Below are 13,528 nucleotides of genomic sequence, written 5' to 3'. Positions count from 1 at the left end.
GTGCAGGTGTCCGCAGGCCTCGGCACTCGCCTGGCCCGCGCCCAGGTCCTCTCCGGGGACTTGCACCTGCCCTCGCTGGGACCTGCCGGGCTGCGGGGCTACGGGGCTGCCGGGCGGGGAGGGGCGTGGGAGAGCCGTCCCGGTGCGGCGCAGTCCTCCGGCCGCCAGGGGCCGCTGCGGGCGGGGCCGGGGCGCGGGGCGGGGACCGGGCGCGGCCCCGCGGCGGCCGTTGCTGGGTCCCGGCCGGGCTGACTCCGCCTCTGGGCGGCCGGGCCTCCGCGAGTACGGGGTCGGTTTCGGAGTCGGTGCCCGATTCCCGCCCCTCTTCCCGAGCGGCGCCCCAGGCGGGGTCGAGCCTCACCCGCGACAGGCCCTGCCTGCGGACCGCCCTGGGGACGGCGTCTGGGAGCCCCGAGGGGCTGGCGGGACCCGGGGCCCGGGCCATGCTGCAGCCGCCCCTGCCCCTCCGCGACCACCCCCGGCCCAAGCGGGAGCCGCAGCGAAGTTTCTGCTCCTCGCTGCGCCGGCGACCCCGGACCCGGCACCCCTGACCCCTCGCCCTGCCTGCGGCCCCGCGCCGAGGCCCCCCTGGGAGGGCCCGTCCATGCCGTCCAAGGCGGAGAGTCTGCGGCCTTCGGAGCCGGCCCCGCAGCCGCCCGAAGGGAGGACGCTCCAAGGACAGCTTCCCGGCGCTCCGCTGGCCCCGCGCGCGGGGTCCCCACCCGATGCTCCGGGCTCCGAGAGCCCGGCGCTTGCCTGCAGCACCCCGGCCACGCCCAGCGGCGAGGACCCGCCAGCCCGGGCAGCACCCGTCACCCCGCGGCCCCCCGCCAGGCCTCGGCTGGAGCGAGCCCTGTCCCTGGACGACAAGGGCTGGAGGAGGAGGCGTTTTCGAGGCAGCCAGGAAGACCTGGAAGCCCGGAATGGGACCAGTCCCTCCAGGGGCTCAGTGCAGAGCGAGGGTCCCGGGGCCCCCGCCCACAGCTGCTCCCCGCCCTGCCTGAGCACCTCCTTGCAGGAAATCCCCAAGTCCCGCGGGGTCCTGGGCAGTGAGAGAGGGAGCCGGTCCTCGGGGGTTAACCCTCTCTCGGGGGTGGCCAGCAGCTCCCCGAACCTGCTGCACAGAGACGCCGCCGTGGCAGGGAGCTCGCCCAGGCTGCCCAGCCTGCTGCCCCCGCGCCCGCCGCCTGCCCTGAGCCTGGACATCGCCTCCGACTCCCTGAGGACAGCAAACAAGGTCGACTCGGATCTTGCAGGCTACAAGCTCCGCGCGCAGCCGCTCCTGGTGCGGGCCCACAGCAGCCTGGGCCCCGGCCAGCCCCGGAGCCCCCTGGCCTGCGACGACTATTCCCTTCGATCGGCCAAATCCTCCTTCAGCCTCCTGGCGCCCATCCGCAGCAAGGACGTCCGCAGCAGGTAGGGCCTGGTGGGTGCAGCCCCTGCGCCGCCTTCATTGTAGTGTTCAGGCTGCTGGAACCTCGTGAGACCGTTCCCATCAGCAGCGCCTAAACAGAAAGAATGAAGCGGGTCTCCCGCAGCCACCTCATCTCCCAGCCCCTCCCCACAGCAGCGCCCTTCCCATCTCTCCCCAACTTCCCAGAACTTTTCCTGTGTGTTTCAGAACCATTCGTGGGCGTGACGTTGTGTTAAGGTAGACAAGATGGCATCCTGCATACAATTATGTATCTGGCGCTATTTCTTGTTTAGTCTTGAGAAATTTCGTCAATGTCTATGATCTGCCCCTTTGGTTGTTTTTGTTTGTTTCTCTGTGGCCCAGGCTGGAGTGCAGTGGCGCGATCCCGGCTCACTGTAACCTCCACCTCCTGGGTTCAAGGGATCCTCCTGCCTCAGCCTCCTAAGCATCTGGGATTACAGGTGCCTGCCGCCACGCTCGGCTAAATTTTGTATTTTCAGTAGAGACGGGGTTTCGCCATGTTGGCCAGGCTGGTCTCGAACTCCTGGCCTCAGCCTCCCAAAGTGCTGGGATTCGAGGCGTGGGCCACTGCGCCCAGCCTGCCCCCTTAGTTTTTTTCTGCCGCAAGAGGCCCCAGATGTGTTGAGGCTACTTCATTTAGCCGCTTTCTCACAAGGAACATTTTGGTGGCTCAAGCTGTTGCTGGAAGGAATGGCACTGAACCCATGGGCTCTCCCAAGCCTGGTCTTGTCTTGGGGTTGCCGTCTGGGGGCCTGTCCTCACATGCTCCCACTGTGACTTGGCAGAACCACCCGCACCCTTCTTTTCCTCCCCTGCCCACTGCCATGGTGCCCAAGTCTTGTCTGTCAGCCGCGGTGGGAGGCAGGGCAGGTGTGAGAAGGGAGTGGTGTGAGGTGGTTTCTGTGTTGGTGTCCTGGGGCCGCTGTAACTCATGGCCACGGACTGGGAGGCTTGAAACAGCAGAGCTGAACTCTCTCCCAGTTCTAGAGGCCAGAAGTCTAAAATCAAGGTGTGGCCAGGCAGCCTCTCTCCAGAGGCTCAGGGGAGGATCCTCCTGCTGCCTCCTGCTCCTGGGGCCCCAGTTGTTCCTTGGCTTGTGGCACACTCCGGTCTCTGCCTCTGTCTTTATGTGGCCTCTTCCCTGTCTCTCTGTCTCTCTCTCGGCCTCTTCCCTGTCTCTCTGTCTCTCTCTCTCGGCCTCTTCCCTGTCTCTCTGTCTCTCGGCCTCTTCCCTGTCTCTCTGTCTCTCTCTCTCGGCCTCTTCCCTGTCTCTCTCTCTCTCGGCCTCTTCCCTGTCTCTCTGTGTTCCCCTCTCTTTTTATAAGGACACCAGTCATTGAATTTACTACCTACCCTAAATCCAGAGTGATCTCATCTCAAGATCTTTAATTAAGTACATCTGCAGGCCGGGCGCGGTGGCTCACGCCTGTAATCCCAGCACTTTAGGAGGCCGAGGCGGGCAGGCAGATCACGAGGTCAGGAGATCGAGACCATCCTGGCTAACACGGTGAAACCCCGTCTCTACTAAAAATACAAAAAATTAGCTCGGTGTGGTGGCAGGCGCCTGTAATCCCAGCTACTCGGGAGGCTGAGGCAGGAGAATGGCGTGAACCTGGGATACGGAGGTGGCAGTGAGCCGAGATCGCGCCACTGCACCCCAGCCTGGGCGATAGAGCGAGACTCTGTCTCCAAAAAAAAAAAAAAAAGTACATCTGCAAAAACCCCGTTTCCAAATAAGGTCCCATTCCAAGGTTCTGGAGGTCTGGGGATGGACATGACTTTGGGGATCACTGTTCAGCTCACCACAGTCCCCGAAGGTAGCCTCACTTCCCTGTGCCTGTGGTCCACCAGCAGGCTTAGGCATGGAGTGAGGGCCCGTGCCTGCCTCCCCCACCATACTCCCCTCCTGTGCATGGATGGGGCAGGTGCGGTCACATACAGGGCAAAACTGTTGCTTTTGTTAAAATAATTCACCGCGGAGTTTCTTGTAAAGGGTAAAATTTCTTCGTGCATCTAAAGCATCACATTTTAAAATCAGATTCAGTTTACGTAGATATACCTGTTAGAATGGCAGTCGTGTCTCAAATTTGGATCAGGTCATTGTTTTCGAACAACCAGGAAACGAGGGTTGATGTGGATCCTTTAACCCAGTTCTGCTGCCTAAAAACTTCCCATTTCCAGACCTCCAGTCTGTTCTAGAATAGAGGTCGGCACACGCTTTCTGTCAAGGGCGAGGCATGGACAGTGGGGACCAAAGGGCGTCTGTGTGCCGGTGAATCTATTAGGGACACACATTGGAACCTCGCTGTTTTTTCTTTCTCTGCTGTTCCACACAGTAAAACCCATTCTGAGCTTGTGGGCCGCACGTGCACGGGCTGGTCCGCCCTGTTTCAGAATGGCTGCTGGCCTTTGCCAGTGCCTTGGGGCTGCCAGAGTGGGTTAGGGAGGTGCTTTCCCCACCAGTTCCTTTTGCTCTGAGGGCCCGCCCAGGCTGCAGCAGCCGGCCTGAGCGTCCTTACGCAGAAGCTCTGCGGTGTCCTGGCCATGGATGGGGGTCCGAGGCAGCTCCGCCCCTGCCCGTGTCGGGACACAGGAATGATGACTGTGAGGGCCGCCCCTGGCCTGCTGTTACTAACCGTGCTCTGGACAGAGCTGGGCAGACCAGCCACGCGGCTGCTGGTGTGGACATGATGGGTGCTGCCGGCAAAGCGGCCATGGGCCTCGAGTCTGGTGACTGAGGAGCCCCTGCTGGGCCCGGGATCACTTGACAGCAGTGGCCACAGCAACACTCTCTGTCCCGAATGACCGCTGCATGAACACAGCTGTCCCGACCGGAGCTGTCAACAGTTTTAGGGGTGAGGTAGCGAGGTTCCTCCCTACTGACATGATTTAATCGTGTCCAGTGAAGCTTGGGGAGCTGCAGCCAGGGTTGAAGAAGTTCTCACGGGAGGTCACAAGAATCCGGCACTGTGCTCTCGTCTCCCCTTGCGAAAGGGAGCCACGTCAGAAGATGGCGTATCTAGAAGGAGCAGCATAAGTGTCACTTAGAGAAGGAGTGGGGAGGACGGCTGGCAAGCCTAGCCCACGGCGTTTCTGTGTGGTCGGCGAGCTGAGAACGGGTTTTACATTTCCACATGGTTGGAAAAAGGTCAAAACAATTCTAATACTGTTTCACACTACAAGAAAATTGTAAACTTCACATTTCAGTGTAAGTCAAGCATCTCGGGCACACAGCCGGCTCCGTGTGTCCACATCCCCTGGTGGCTTTTGCACCACTGGGTGGCCCACGGAGCAGCGGGCGTGTGCTGTTGCCTCTTGACAGGTTACCAGCCCTCGTGGCAGAAGGTGCTGAGTGTGGGGAGGGGCAGGGACGTCGCTGTGCCACACGGTGTGTTTAACCATTTGCGTGCACTGCCGTATTAAAATCCGAAAGTGCCAGCCTGGACAACGTGGCGCGACCCTGTTTCTACAAAAATAGAAAATAAAAAACTGGCCGGGCGTGGTGTCACTGCACCTGGAGTTCCAGCTACTTGGGGGGCTGAGGCAGAAGGATCACTTGAGCCCTGGAGGTGGAGGCTGCAGGGAGCTGTGTTAGTGCCACTGCACTCCATCCTGGGCACAGACGGAGACCCTGTCCCCACCAGAAACCAAAACAAGCAAACCCGAAAGTGCATCAAAGCCACGGGATGGCGAGGAGATTAACGCGTTTCCGTGTGGCTCGCCTGGTCTCCCTGTCTTAGGCCATCCTGCCTGGTGTTGGGGCCCGGGGAGAAAGGAGGAGAACCAGCCCCTCCCCGAACAGCGCCCTGTGCCCACAGCCGTGGCTTATAGTTTGGGAGCTCCTCTCTGTGGTTCTCCCAGGACCCCACCACCAAAAAGCCCCAAATGTCAGCCTCTCACGCCTCTTCCCGGGAGGTGGGGGGGTGTGAACCCGCTCTGCGTGTTTGTGCGGCCAGGTCGGGCCTTGTTTTCCTGCAGAGCAGACAGCAGCGCCGCAGCGTCCAGCAGAGCCCTTGCTCAGGGTCGGGGGCAGCTTCTGACATTCCGTGGGTTTTGCTGTTGTCCCTGGGGACCTGGCCGAGACCCCCCCCAGGGATGTGTCCTGTGCCTGGCCCTGAGCTTGGGGTCCTCCCGTCACAGGAGTTACCTGGAGGGCAGCCTCCTGGCCAGCGGGGCCCTGCTGGGGGCAGACGAGCTGGCCCGCTACTTCCCAGACCGGAACGTGGCACTCTTCGTGGCCACCTGGAACATGCAGGGCCAGAAGGTGAGTGGCACTGGGTGGCACTGGGCAGGGAGGGGTGGGGCGGTGCTGGACAGACGTGGGTGAGGGAGACGGGGCAGTTCTGTGCCTTGTCCTGGGGCCGGGAGGGCAGAGCCCTGAGGTGCATCCACTGCGAGCCGCGGCGCAGGAGGGTGAGAGTGGGTAGGGACCCCCGTCCTCCAGAGCTCCCACCTGCACCTCCATGGCCGCGTGGCTGCAGAACGGAGGGGAAGGGATTGGGTCACCAGACCTGGCTAAGAATCGTCTGCTCAAGGTGAGCGGGAGGGCGGCCAGCAGAGCCCGTGTGGGGCGGCTCAGGGGCAGGTTGGGCCCCACAGGCTGGGGTCACGGTGACAGGGGTCACACAGGGGTGGTTGTTGGACAGAGTCGTGTTTGGAGAGGGAAACTGAGGCCAAGGGCCAACCTGAGGTGTGTTTGGTGTGTCAGAGGCTGCCTCGGAGACCGACTGGGTAGATCCCTTCTTGGCCCTGGCCTCAGTTTCCCCTCATTCAGAGGAGTTGCTGGTACTCGAGGTGCTGCAGTGGGACTCGCCCACAGGCGCCTGCAGGTTTCGTGAGGAGCCGGCCTACCACGTGCTCCCTCCTTCCAGGAGCTCCCGCCCAGCCTGGACGAGTTCCTGCTCCCAGCCGAGGCCGACTATGCCCAGGACCTGTACGTCATCGGGGTCCAGGAGGGCTGCTCTGACAGGTAGGGCGGCCGCAGGCCCTGCAGTGCCTGCCCGGGGGCTGCTGTCTCTGAAGCTGCTGGGCGTTGAGACCTGGGTTGCGGCTGGGCACAGGCAGCCTCCACGCCTGGGTGGGATACATGAGTCGGTTTCTTTTCTGGTGGCAACTTGGAGAGTTTAAAATCAATGAGATTGGATTTTGGTAACAAATTGTTGACGTGAGAGAGTAGAAGGGCAGCAGGGAGCAGGGCCGGGCTCCGAGGCCTCCTGGGGCCTCCACGTTGTGGTGGGAACAGCAGGTGGCTGCCGCCCACACAGGTGCTCTGGGGGAAGGAGCCCTGGCCCCAAGCTGAGGTGGGCCCCACTGCCCTGGCCCATGAGCCATGCAGGCAGGAGGAGCTCTGCTCACTGGGGTCTCGGCAGGGATCCAGGGGAGCCACTCCCTGGATCCCCGGCAGGTCCCAACTCTGGCCCACAAGGCGCTCTGGCAAATACTTCTCCATGCAGGACTCCGGGGCCGGGTCGTGGAGTTTCCCTGGTAGCTCCTCGAGGGGCTCTGGGTGGCAGGTCTGGGAGTGGTGGAGCTGGGAGGCCATGTCCCCCAGCCGGCTGCACTTCCTCCTCTGCAGGCGGGAGTGGGAGACGCGTCTGCAGGAGACGCTGGGCCCGCACTACGTGCTGCTGTCCTCGGCGGCCCACGGCGTGCTCTACATGTCGCTCTTCATCCGCCGGGACCTCATCTGGTTCTGCTCAGGTGGGCGCGGCTGGAGGGTGGCAGCCCCCCTTTCCACGGCTGACCCGTGGCCTTAGCAGGACAAGCACGCTTTGCGTCTGGGATCTGGGGGTTGCTATGTCACACACAGGCTCCACAGCGAGCCGCCACTGGCATGGGGGTCCGGCCACGACCCCCGGCCCGGCAGCGTCCCGCAGGTGAGCTGAGGGCTGCCCCTCCCACAGAGGTGGAGTGCTCCACGGTGACCACACGCATCGTGTCTCAGATCAAGACCAAGGGGGCCTTGGGCGTCAGCTTCACCTTTTTTGGCACCTCCTTCCTCTTCATCACGTCCCACTTCACCTGTAAGTCGCTTGGTGCCCGCACCACAGGTGCTGCGTGAGAACAGCCTTCCTCTCCTGACCAGGACCCTGCCTAGGGCAGGGGTCCTGGCTGCTGGCTTCATCTTCCACCCAGGGCTGTGGGGTGGGCACCATGCTTGCTAAGATGCACACCGAGGACCCCCAGCAGACCCCGGCACTGAGGGCATGCCGTGCTGGGCCCGCGCTCCGTCCTCCGAGGCAGAAATGTCCCTGGCCAGTCCTGGCAGCGGATGCCCGGTGGGGTTGCGTCTGCAGGGGGCGCGCAGTCAGGGCACGGTCCAGAGGGGTGGCTCTTGAGGGAGATCCAGAACCCTGTGACCCCTACCCCATTTCTGTTTCTGTTCCCACAGCGGGTGACGGGAAGGTGGCGGAGCGGCTGCTGGACTACACCAGGACCGTGCAAGCCCTGGCCCTGCCCAGAAACGTGCCCGACACCAACCCTTATCGCTCCAGCGCAGGTGAGGCCCCCACACTGCATGCGGGTGGCGCGCCATGGTTCACACGCGGGGCGCCCGTCATTTTTACAGCAGCTCTGCAGAGGCAGCGTCCTGAACTTTGGGAAGTGAGGACCGAAAAGTCCAGGGGCCCCCAGCGCATGGCCCCTCGTGGTTCTTTAGCACGGTTAGTGGGGTGGGCGGATCCCGTCCACTCACGGCGTGTCCTGCTAGCCTGGGTCCTGGTCCTCACCACTGCCCGCCCTGCCGCCTCCCCTGGCTCTGCGGAAAGGAGCAGAGACGTGGTCATCCCCTGCCATGGGCGCCGTCTGCTCCTGAGGCTGCTCCAGGTGCCTTCTGGAGCTGTCCCAGTGTGAATCCCACCCGAGGGCCCGGCCCCACTGGCTGGCACCCGAGACCCACTTCCTCTGGGAGCCACTGCCAGGCCGTGTTCTGGGGAAGGGGAAGGACCTGCCGTTGCTTGCCTGTGCCCATGCATGGCCCACTGTACCACAGCGGACGTCACCACTCGCTTCGATGAGGTGTTCTGGTTTGGAGACTTCAACTTCCGCCTGAGCGGCGGGCGCACGGCCGTGGACACCCTCCTGTGCCAGGGCCTGGTGGTGGACGTGCCGGCGCTGCTGCAGCATGACCAGCTCATCAGGGAGATGCGGAAAGGTGAGGGCCTGGGAGGGGGGCGGGTGTGGCGGGAGATGAGGAAAGGTGAGGGCCTGGGGTGCCGCGGCGGGCACAAGCTGGTCTGAGCCAGTCCGGGGGCCCATCCCGTGGCAGGGTCCATCTTCAAGGGCTTCCAGGAGCCGGACATCCACTTCCTCCCGTCATACAAGTTTGACATCGGGAAGGACACGTATGACAGCACCTCCAAGCAGAGGACACCCTCATACACGGTGAGCCCCGCCCGCGGCCGGCGCAGAGTGCTTCCAGGGCGGGCACCTCCCACAGCTGGGAGCCAATGCCTGGCATCAGGGGTCTGAACCTGGACGGCCTTGACTTGAACCTCAGCTCTACACCCTGGCCTCGTGGCGAGTCCCCTTTGGTGGAGAACGGCACCCTCTCCATGGGTGTTTTCAAGGCTGGGTGAGCCGACTGGCACACAGGGCACCGGCCATGCCCTCGCCCCTGGCGTGCAGAACCTCTGCCCTCTGCCCGTTGCACCCTCGCTCACCCTTCCGCCAGGCCCGTGGCTGCAGCTCTGGGCATGTCCCGATGTCTGCTGGAAGCCTCAAGAAGCCACTGAGGCAGGGCAGGGTAGGAGCAGCCGCTGTCCACAGGGTCTCTCCAGTGGACAGGCCCTGGCCCAGCTGGCCACAGACACCAGGCAACAAAATGGGCATGAGTGTCGGGGGTCCCAGAAGGCTCCCTCGGGGGGCACTTGAGAACAGCGGGGAGGTGAGTGGGCCACGCCCCACAGCGCCTCAGGAGTAACTGGACCTCCTGCCTCCGGAATCTTCCCGAAGGACCGAGTCTTGTACAGAAGCCGCCACAAGGGTGACATCTGTCCCGTGATCTACTCCTCCTGCCCCGGGATCAAGACCTCCGACCACCGCCCTGTGTACGGCCTCTTCCGGGTGAAAGTGAGGCCGGGGCGAGACAAGTCAGTGTTCTCCCGCGCACCTTCCCTCTCGGGCCCAGGGGTTGGGCCGTCATCCCATGAGCTGAGAGGGTCCCTGTCATCCTGGGGTTCCACTTGGGGCTTTGTCCTGGGACCTTCAGGGCTGTGCTCCCCCAGGATCGGTTGGACTCATCCTGGAGCAGGAAGAAGGCAGGAAAGGGAGAGGCTCTGGAAAGTGAAGAGGCCCAGCTGGGGGGCTGGGTGTGGCCAGCTGGAGGGAGGAAGGCCTTGAGCACTCGCCCGCCCCATCCTTCCTGCGGCTCTCCCAGGAACAGGCCTCTGTGTGCTTAGAGGCAGTGCCAACCCGGGCCAGTGCCCACCTAACAACCCCTCCTCGTGGCCCTGGGCGTCCTCCTAACGCCCCCTCCTCCGGGCGCGGCCCCCTCCTAACGCCCCCTCCTCCGGCCCGGCCCTCTCCTAACGCCCCCTCCTCCGGGCCCGGCCCTCTCCTGATGCCCCCTCCTCCGGGCCCGGCCCTCTCCTGATGCCCCCTCCTCCGGGCGCAGCCCCCTCCTGACGCCCCCCTCCTCCGGGCGCCGCCCCCTCCTGACGCCCCCTCCTCCGGGCGCGGCCCCCTCCTAACGCCCCCTCCTCCGGGCCCGGCCCCCTCCTGATGCCCCCTCCTCCGGCCCGGCCCTCTCCTGATGCCCCCTCCTCCGGCCCGGCCCTCTCCTGACGCCCCCTCCTCCGGGCCCGGCCCCCTCCTGACGCCCCCTCCTCCGGCCCGGCCCTCTCCTGATGCCCCCTCCTCCGGCCCGGCCCTCTCCTGATGCCCCCTCCTCCGGGCGCGGCCCCCTCCTGACGCCCCCTCCTCCGGCCCGGCCCTCTCCTGATGCCCCCTCCTCCGGGCGCGGCCCCCCTCCCCCTCCTCCGGGCGCCGCCCCCCTCCTGACGCCCCCTCCTCCGGGCACAGCCCCCTCCTGACGCCCCCTCCTCCGGGCCCGGCCCCCTCCTAACGCCCCGCCCTCCTCCACAGCATTCCGTTGGCAGCTGGCAAATTTGATAGAGAACTATACTTACTAGGAATTAAAAGACGGATTTCGAAGGAGATTCAGAGGCAGCAAGCACTGCAGAGTCAGAACTCCAGCACCATCTGTTCCGTTTCTTGAAGTTTGCTGAGCGAGGACCCACAGTCGCAACATGGGGTGATTGTATTTGATCAAAACCCATCAGGAAGGACGAAGAGTTGGCCGCCTTTTGCGGATCTGAGGGACTGTGGCGCCCGTGCCGCTGTGCCAGCGTCCCAGGAAGGAAACCACCCCTAAGTGAGCCTGTCCTTCTTCATGGCAGGTCCACATGGCATGGGTGGGCAGGGCGTGGACCCGCTGCAGCACCAGAGACCCCAGCCACACTCGGGGGCAGACATCAGAATCCGGTCCTGAGCAGCTCCCGTGCCCTGGGGGCAGTCACAGAGCCCCCCACCCCCACCCAGCCCCCGCGTGCTCTGCGCCAGCCTCTCCACACCCGGAGCAGGCGTCCATCTGTGTCCTCCTGGCAGCCCCTCAAACACACACCACCCCATGTCACACAGGTGTCCAGGGCAAGGCTGGACCTGGGCTAGGTGACCCCTGGGGCCTCAGACCTCTCAGTGGGCCCCAGAGCCCAGCTGAGGAAGCCACATGGCCTCCAGGATGCGGCACGGTTCCCCTCTGCTAGGCTGCAGGTCGCCTGCCGTGGGGCAAAGAGGCCCGCACCCCAGCATAAGGGCCTCCCCGGCTGAGTGAGAAGCCACCTCCCCTCCCCTCTTGTCGGCCAAGCCTGTTGGCATGAAACCATCTCATAGTTTCAGTGACGTAGACCGTTTGCTTCTGTAACTCCAGCCACAGAATGACAGTGGAGCCTGGCTGGGGAACTGCTGGAAGCTTAGGATGCCACCACCTTGAACACCTAGGCCAGGGATCCCCACCATGTCCCGGGTTTCTTTCTTCGAGAGTTTAGAACCGTTCATTCTTGCTTTGTGTCCCATTCCATCTCTTGAAAAAATGTAGTCTTTGAATGTGTGAAAATCTAGGGACATTCAATCTAGTCTTTTAAATTATTTATTTTTCCATATTTATATTTTTAAATAAATGCATATATTGAGTCTTAAACTCTGTTTCTGGCCAAAGACTGAAACCTGGAAGAAACAATATACATGCACACCCTGTTCTCACAATGTCCTTGTTTTAAAGGCTGTAAAATCCACAGGCAAAAAGTTTGGTCTCAACCCTTAACTGCTGACTGTGATCTTGTCCAGCTCATCTCTGCTATCTTTGAAATCCTACATTCGGCTGGGTGCAGTGGCTCACGTCTATAATCCCAGCACTTTGGGAGGCTGAGGCGGGTGGATCACCTGAGTGCTGGGCAGATCACAAGGTCAGGAGTTCGAGACCAGCCTGGCCAACATGGTGAGACCCCCTCCCCCCCCGCCAACCCCATCTCTACTAAAATTATAAAAATGAGCCGGGTATGGTGGTGGGTGCCTGTAATCCCAGCTACTCAGGAGGCTGAGGCAGGAGAATCGCTTAAACCCATGAGGCAGACATAGCAGTGAGTCGAGGTCGTGCCATTGCACTCCAGCCTGGGAAACAAGAATGAAACTCCATCTTGCCGGGCGCGGTGGCTCAAGCCTGTAATCCCAGCACTTTGGGAGGCCGAGACGGGCGGATCACGAGGTCAGGAGATCGAGACCATCCTGGCTAACACGGTGAAACCCCGTCTCTACTAAAAACACAAAAAACTAGCTGGGCGAGATGGCGGGCGCCTGTAGTCCCCGCTACTCGGGAGGCTGAGGCAGGAGAATGGCGTAAACCCGGGAGGTGGAGCTTGCAGTGAGCTGAGATCGGGCCACTGCACTCCAGCCCGGGCGACAGAGCAAGACTCCGTCTCAAAAAAAAAAAAAAAAAAAAAAAATTTTGTGAAATACGCCTGTGTGAGGGTGGTTTCAAAAATTCAGCTCTCAGGGCCAGACGTGGAGGCTCACGCCTGTAATCCCAGCACCTGGGGAAGGCGAGGCAGGTGGATCATCTGAAGTTGGGAGTTGGAGACCAGCCTGGCCAACATGGTGAAACCCCGTCTCTACTAATGCAAAAATTAGCCGGGTGTGGTGGCGGTCGCCTATAATCCCAGCTACTCGGGAGGCTGAGGCAGGAGAATGCCGTGAACCCAGGAGGTGGAGCCTGCAATGAGCCAAGATCACGCCACCGCACTCCAGCCTGGGCCATAGAGTGAGACTCTGTCTCAAAAAAAAAAAAAAAATCAGCTCTCGTTCTCTCAAGCATGCTTTGCTTGTTTTTCGTTCAGCAAGTGTTTTCATAGCCCTGCTCCAGGCCAGAGGGTCTAGCCACCAGCAAGGATACTGGAATGAACCAAATGGCCTGCTTGGGGGAGGTGACCATCTTAAAAAGGCAGCAAGTGCACCCTAGTTCCAAAGAAAAAGGGAAGTGGGGCCAGGCGTGATGGCTCACGCCTGTCATCCCAGCACTTTGGGAGGCCAAGGCGGGTGGATCACCTGAGGTCGGGAGTTCGAGACCAGCCTGACCAACATGGTGAAACCTGTGTCTGCTAAGAATACGAAATTAGCCAGCGTGGTGGCGCACGCCTGTAATTCCAGCTACTCGGGAGGCTGAGGCAGGAGAATCGCTTGAACCTGGGAGGTGGAGGTTGCGATGAGCCAAGATCACGCCACTGCACTCCAGCCTGGGCAACAAGCATGAAACTTCATCTCAAAAAAATAAAGAAAAGAAAAAGCGAGGCAAGGAGGAGTGTGGCAGGGAAGGCAGGCGCGTGACCTGCGGTTAGAGTGCAGGCATCGAGGGAGAGCCAGCTGGGTGTGGCAGGGAACAGAGAGAACCTGTGTTGGCCTCGGCTTCCAAAGCACAGACCCTGAGGGCTAATTGGTAGCAGTTTCTAGAATGTCCTCCGGCTTCTTGGTAGCTGGAGCAGGACTGTGCTTCACTGGCATCTTCAGCAGCTCAACCTCAGAACTGACGCCTGTGGTGCGGGA

The 13,528-nt window shown here is 62.1% G+C and overlaps 1 protein-coding gene across 2 annotated transcripts; it reads left to right on the top strand.

The window, feature by feature from the left end:
- The first annotated feature begins 213 nt into the window (after positions 1–213).
- On the top strand, positions 214–11,633 carry INPP5E (inositol polyphosphate-5-phosphatase E). 2 transcript variants are annotated; one of them, XM_008005621.3, is made up of 10 exons: positions 214–1,416; positions 5,576–5,699; positions 6,307–6,404; positions 7,011–7,135; positions 7,339–7,458; positions 7,827–7,934; positions 8,427–8,588; positions 8,703–8,818; positions 9,389–9,525; positions 10,567–11,633. In XM_008005621.3, the coding sequence occupies exons 1-10, from the start codon at positions 605–607 to the stop codon at positions 10,571–10,573; spliced, it is 1,809 nt and encodes a 602-aa protein (XP_008003812.1). In that variant the 5' UTR covers positions 214–604; the 3' UTR covers positions 10,574–11,633. The 2 variants fall into 2 exon arrangements, with proteins under 2 accessions (XP_008003812.1, XP_008003811.1); XM_008005620.3 differs by having other exon boundaries at positions 215–1,416; positions 10,520–11,633.
- Positions 11,634–13,528: the final 1,895 nt, after the last annotated feature.

The sequence above is a fragment of the Chlorocebus sabaeus genome, chromosome 12 (assembly GCF_047675955.1).
Source record: "Chlorocebus sabaeus isolate Y175 chromosome 12, mChlSab1.0.hap1, whole genome shotgun sequence".
NCBI lineage: Eukaryota > Metazoa > Chordata > Mammalia > Primates > Cercopithecidae > Chlorocebus > Chlorocebus sabaeus.
This window is presented reverse-complemented; position numbering and strand designations above follow the sequence as displayed.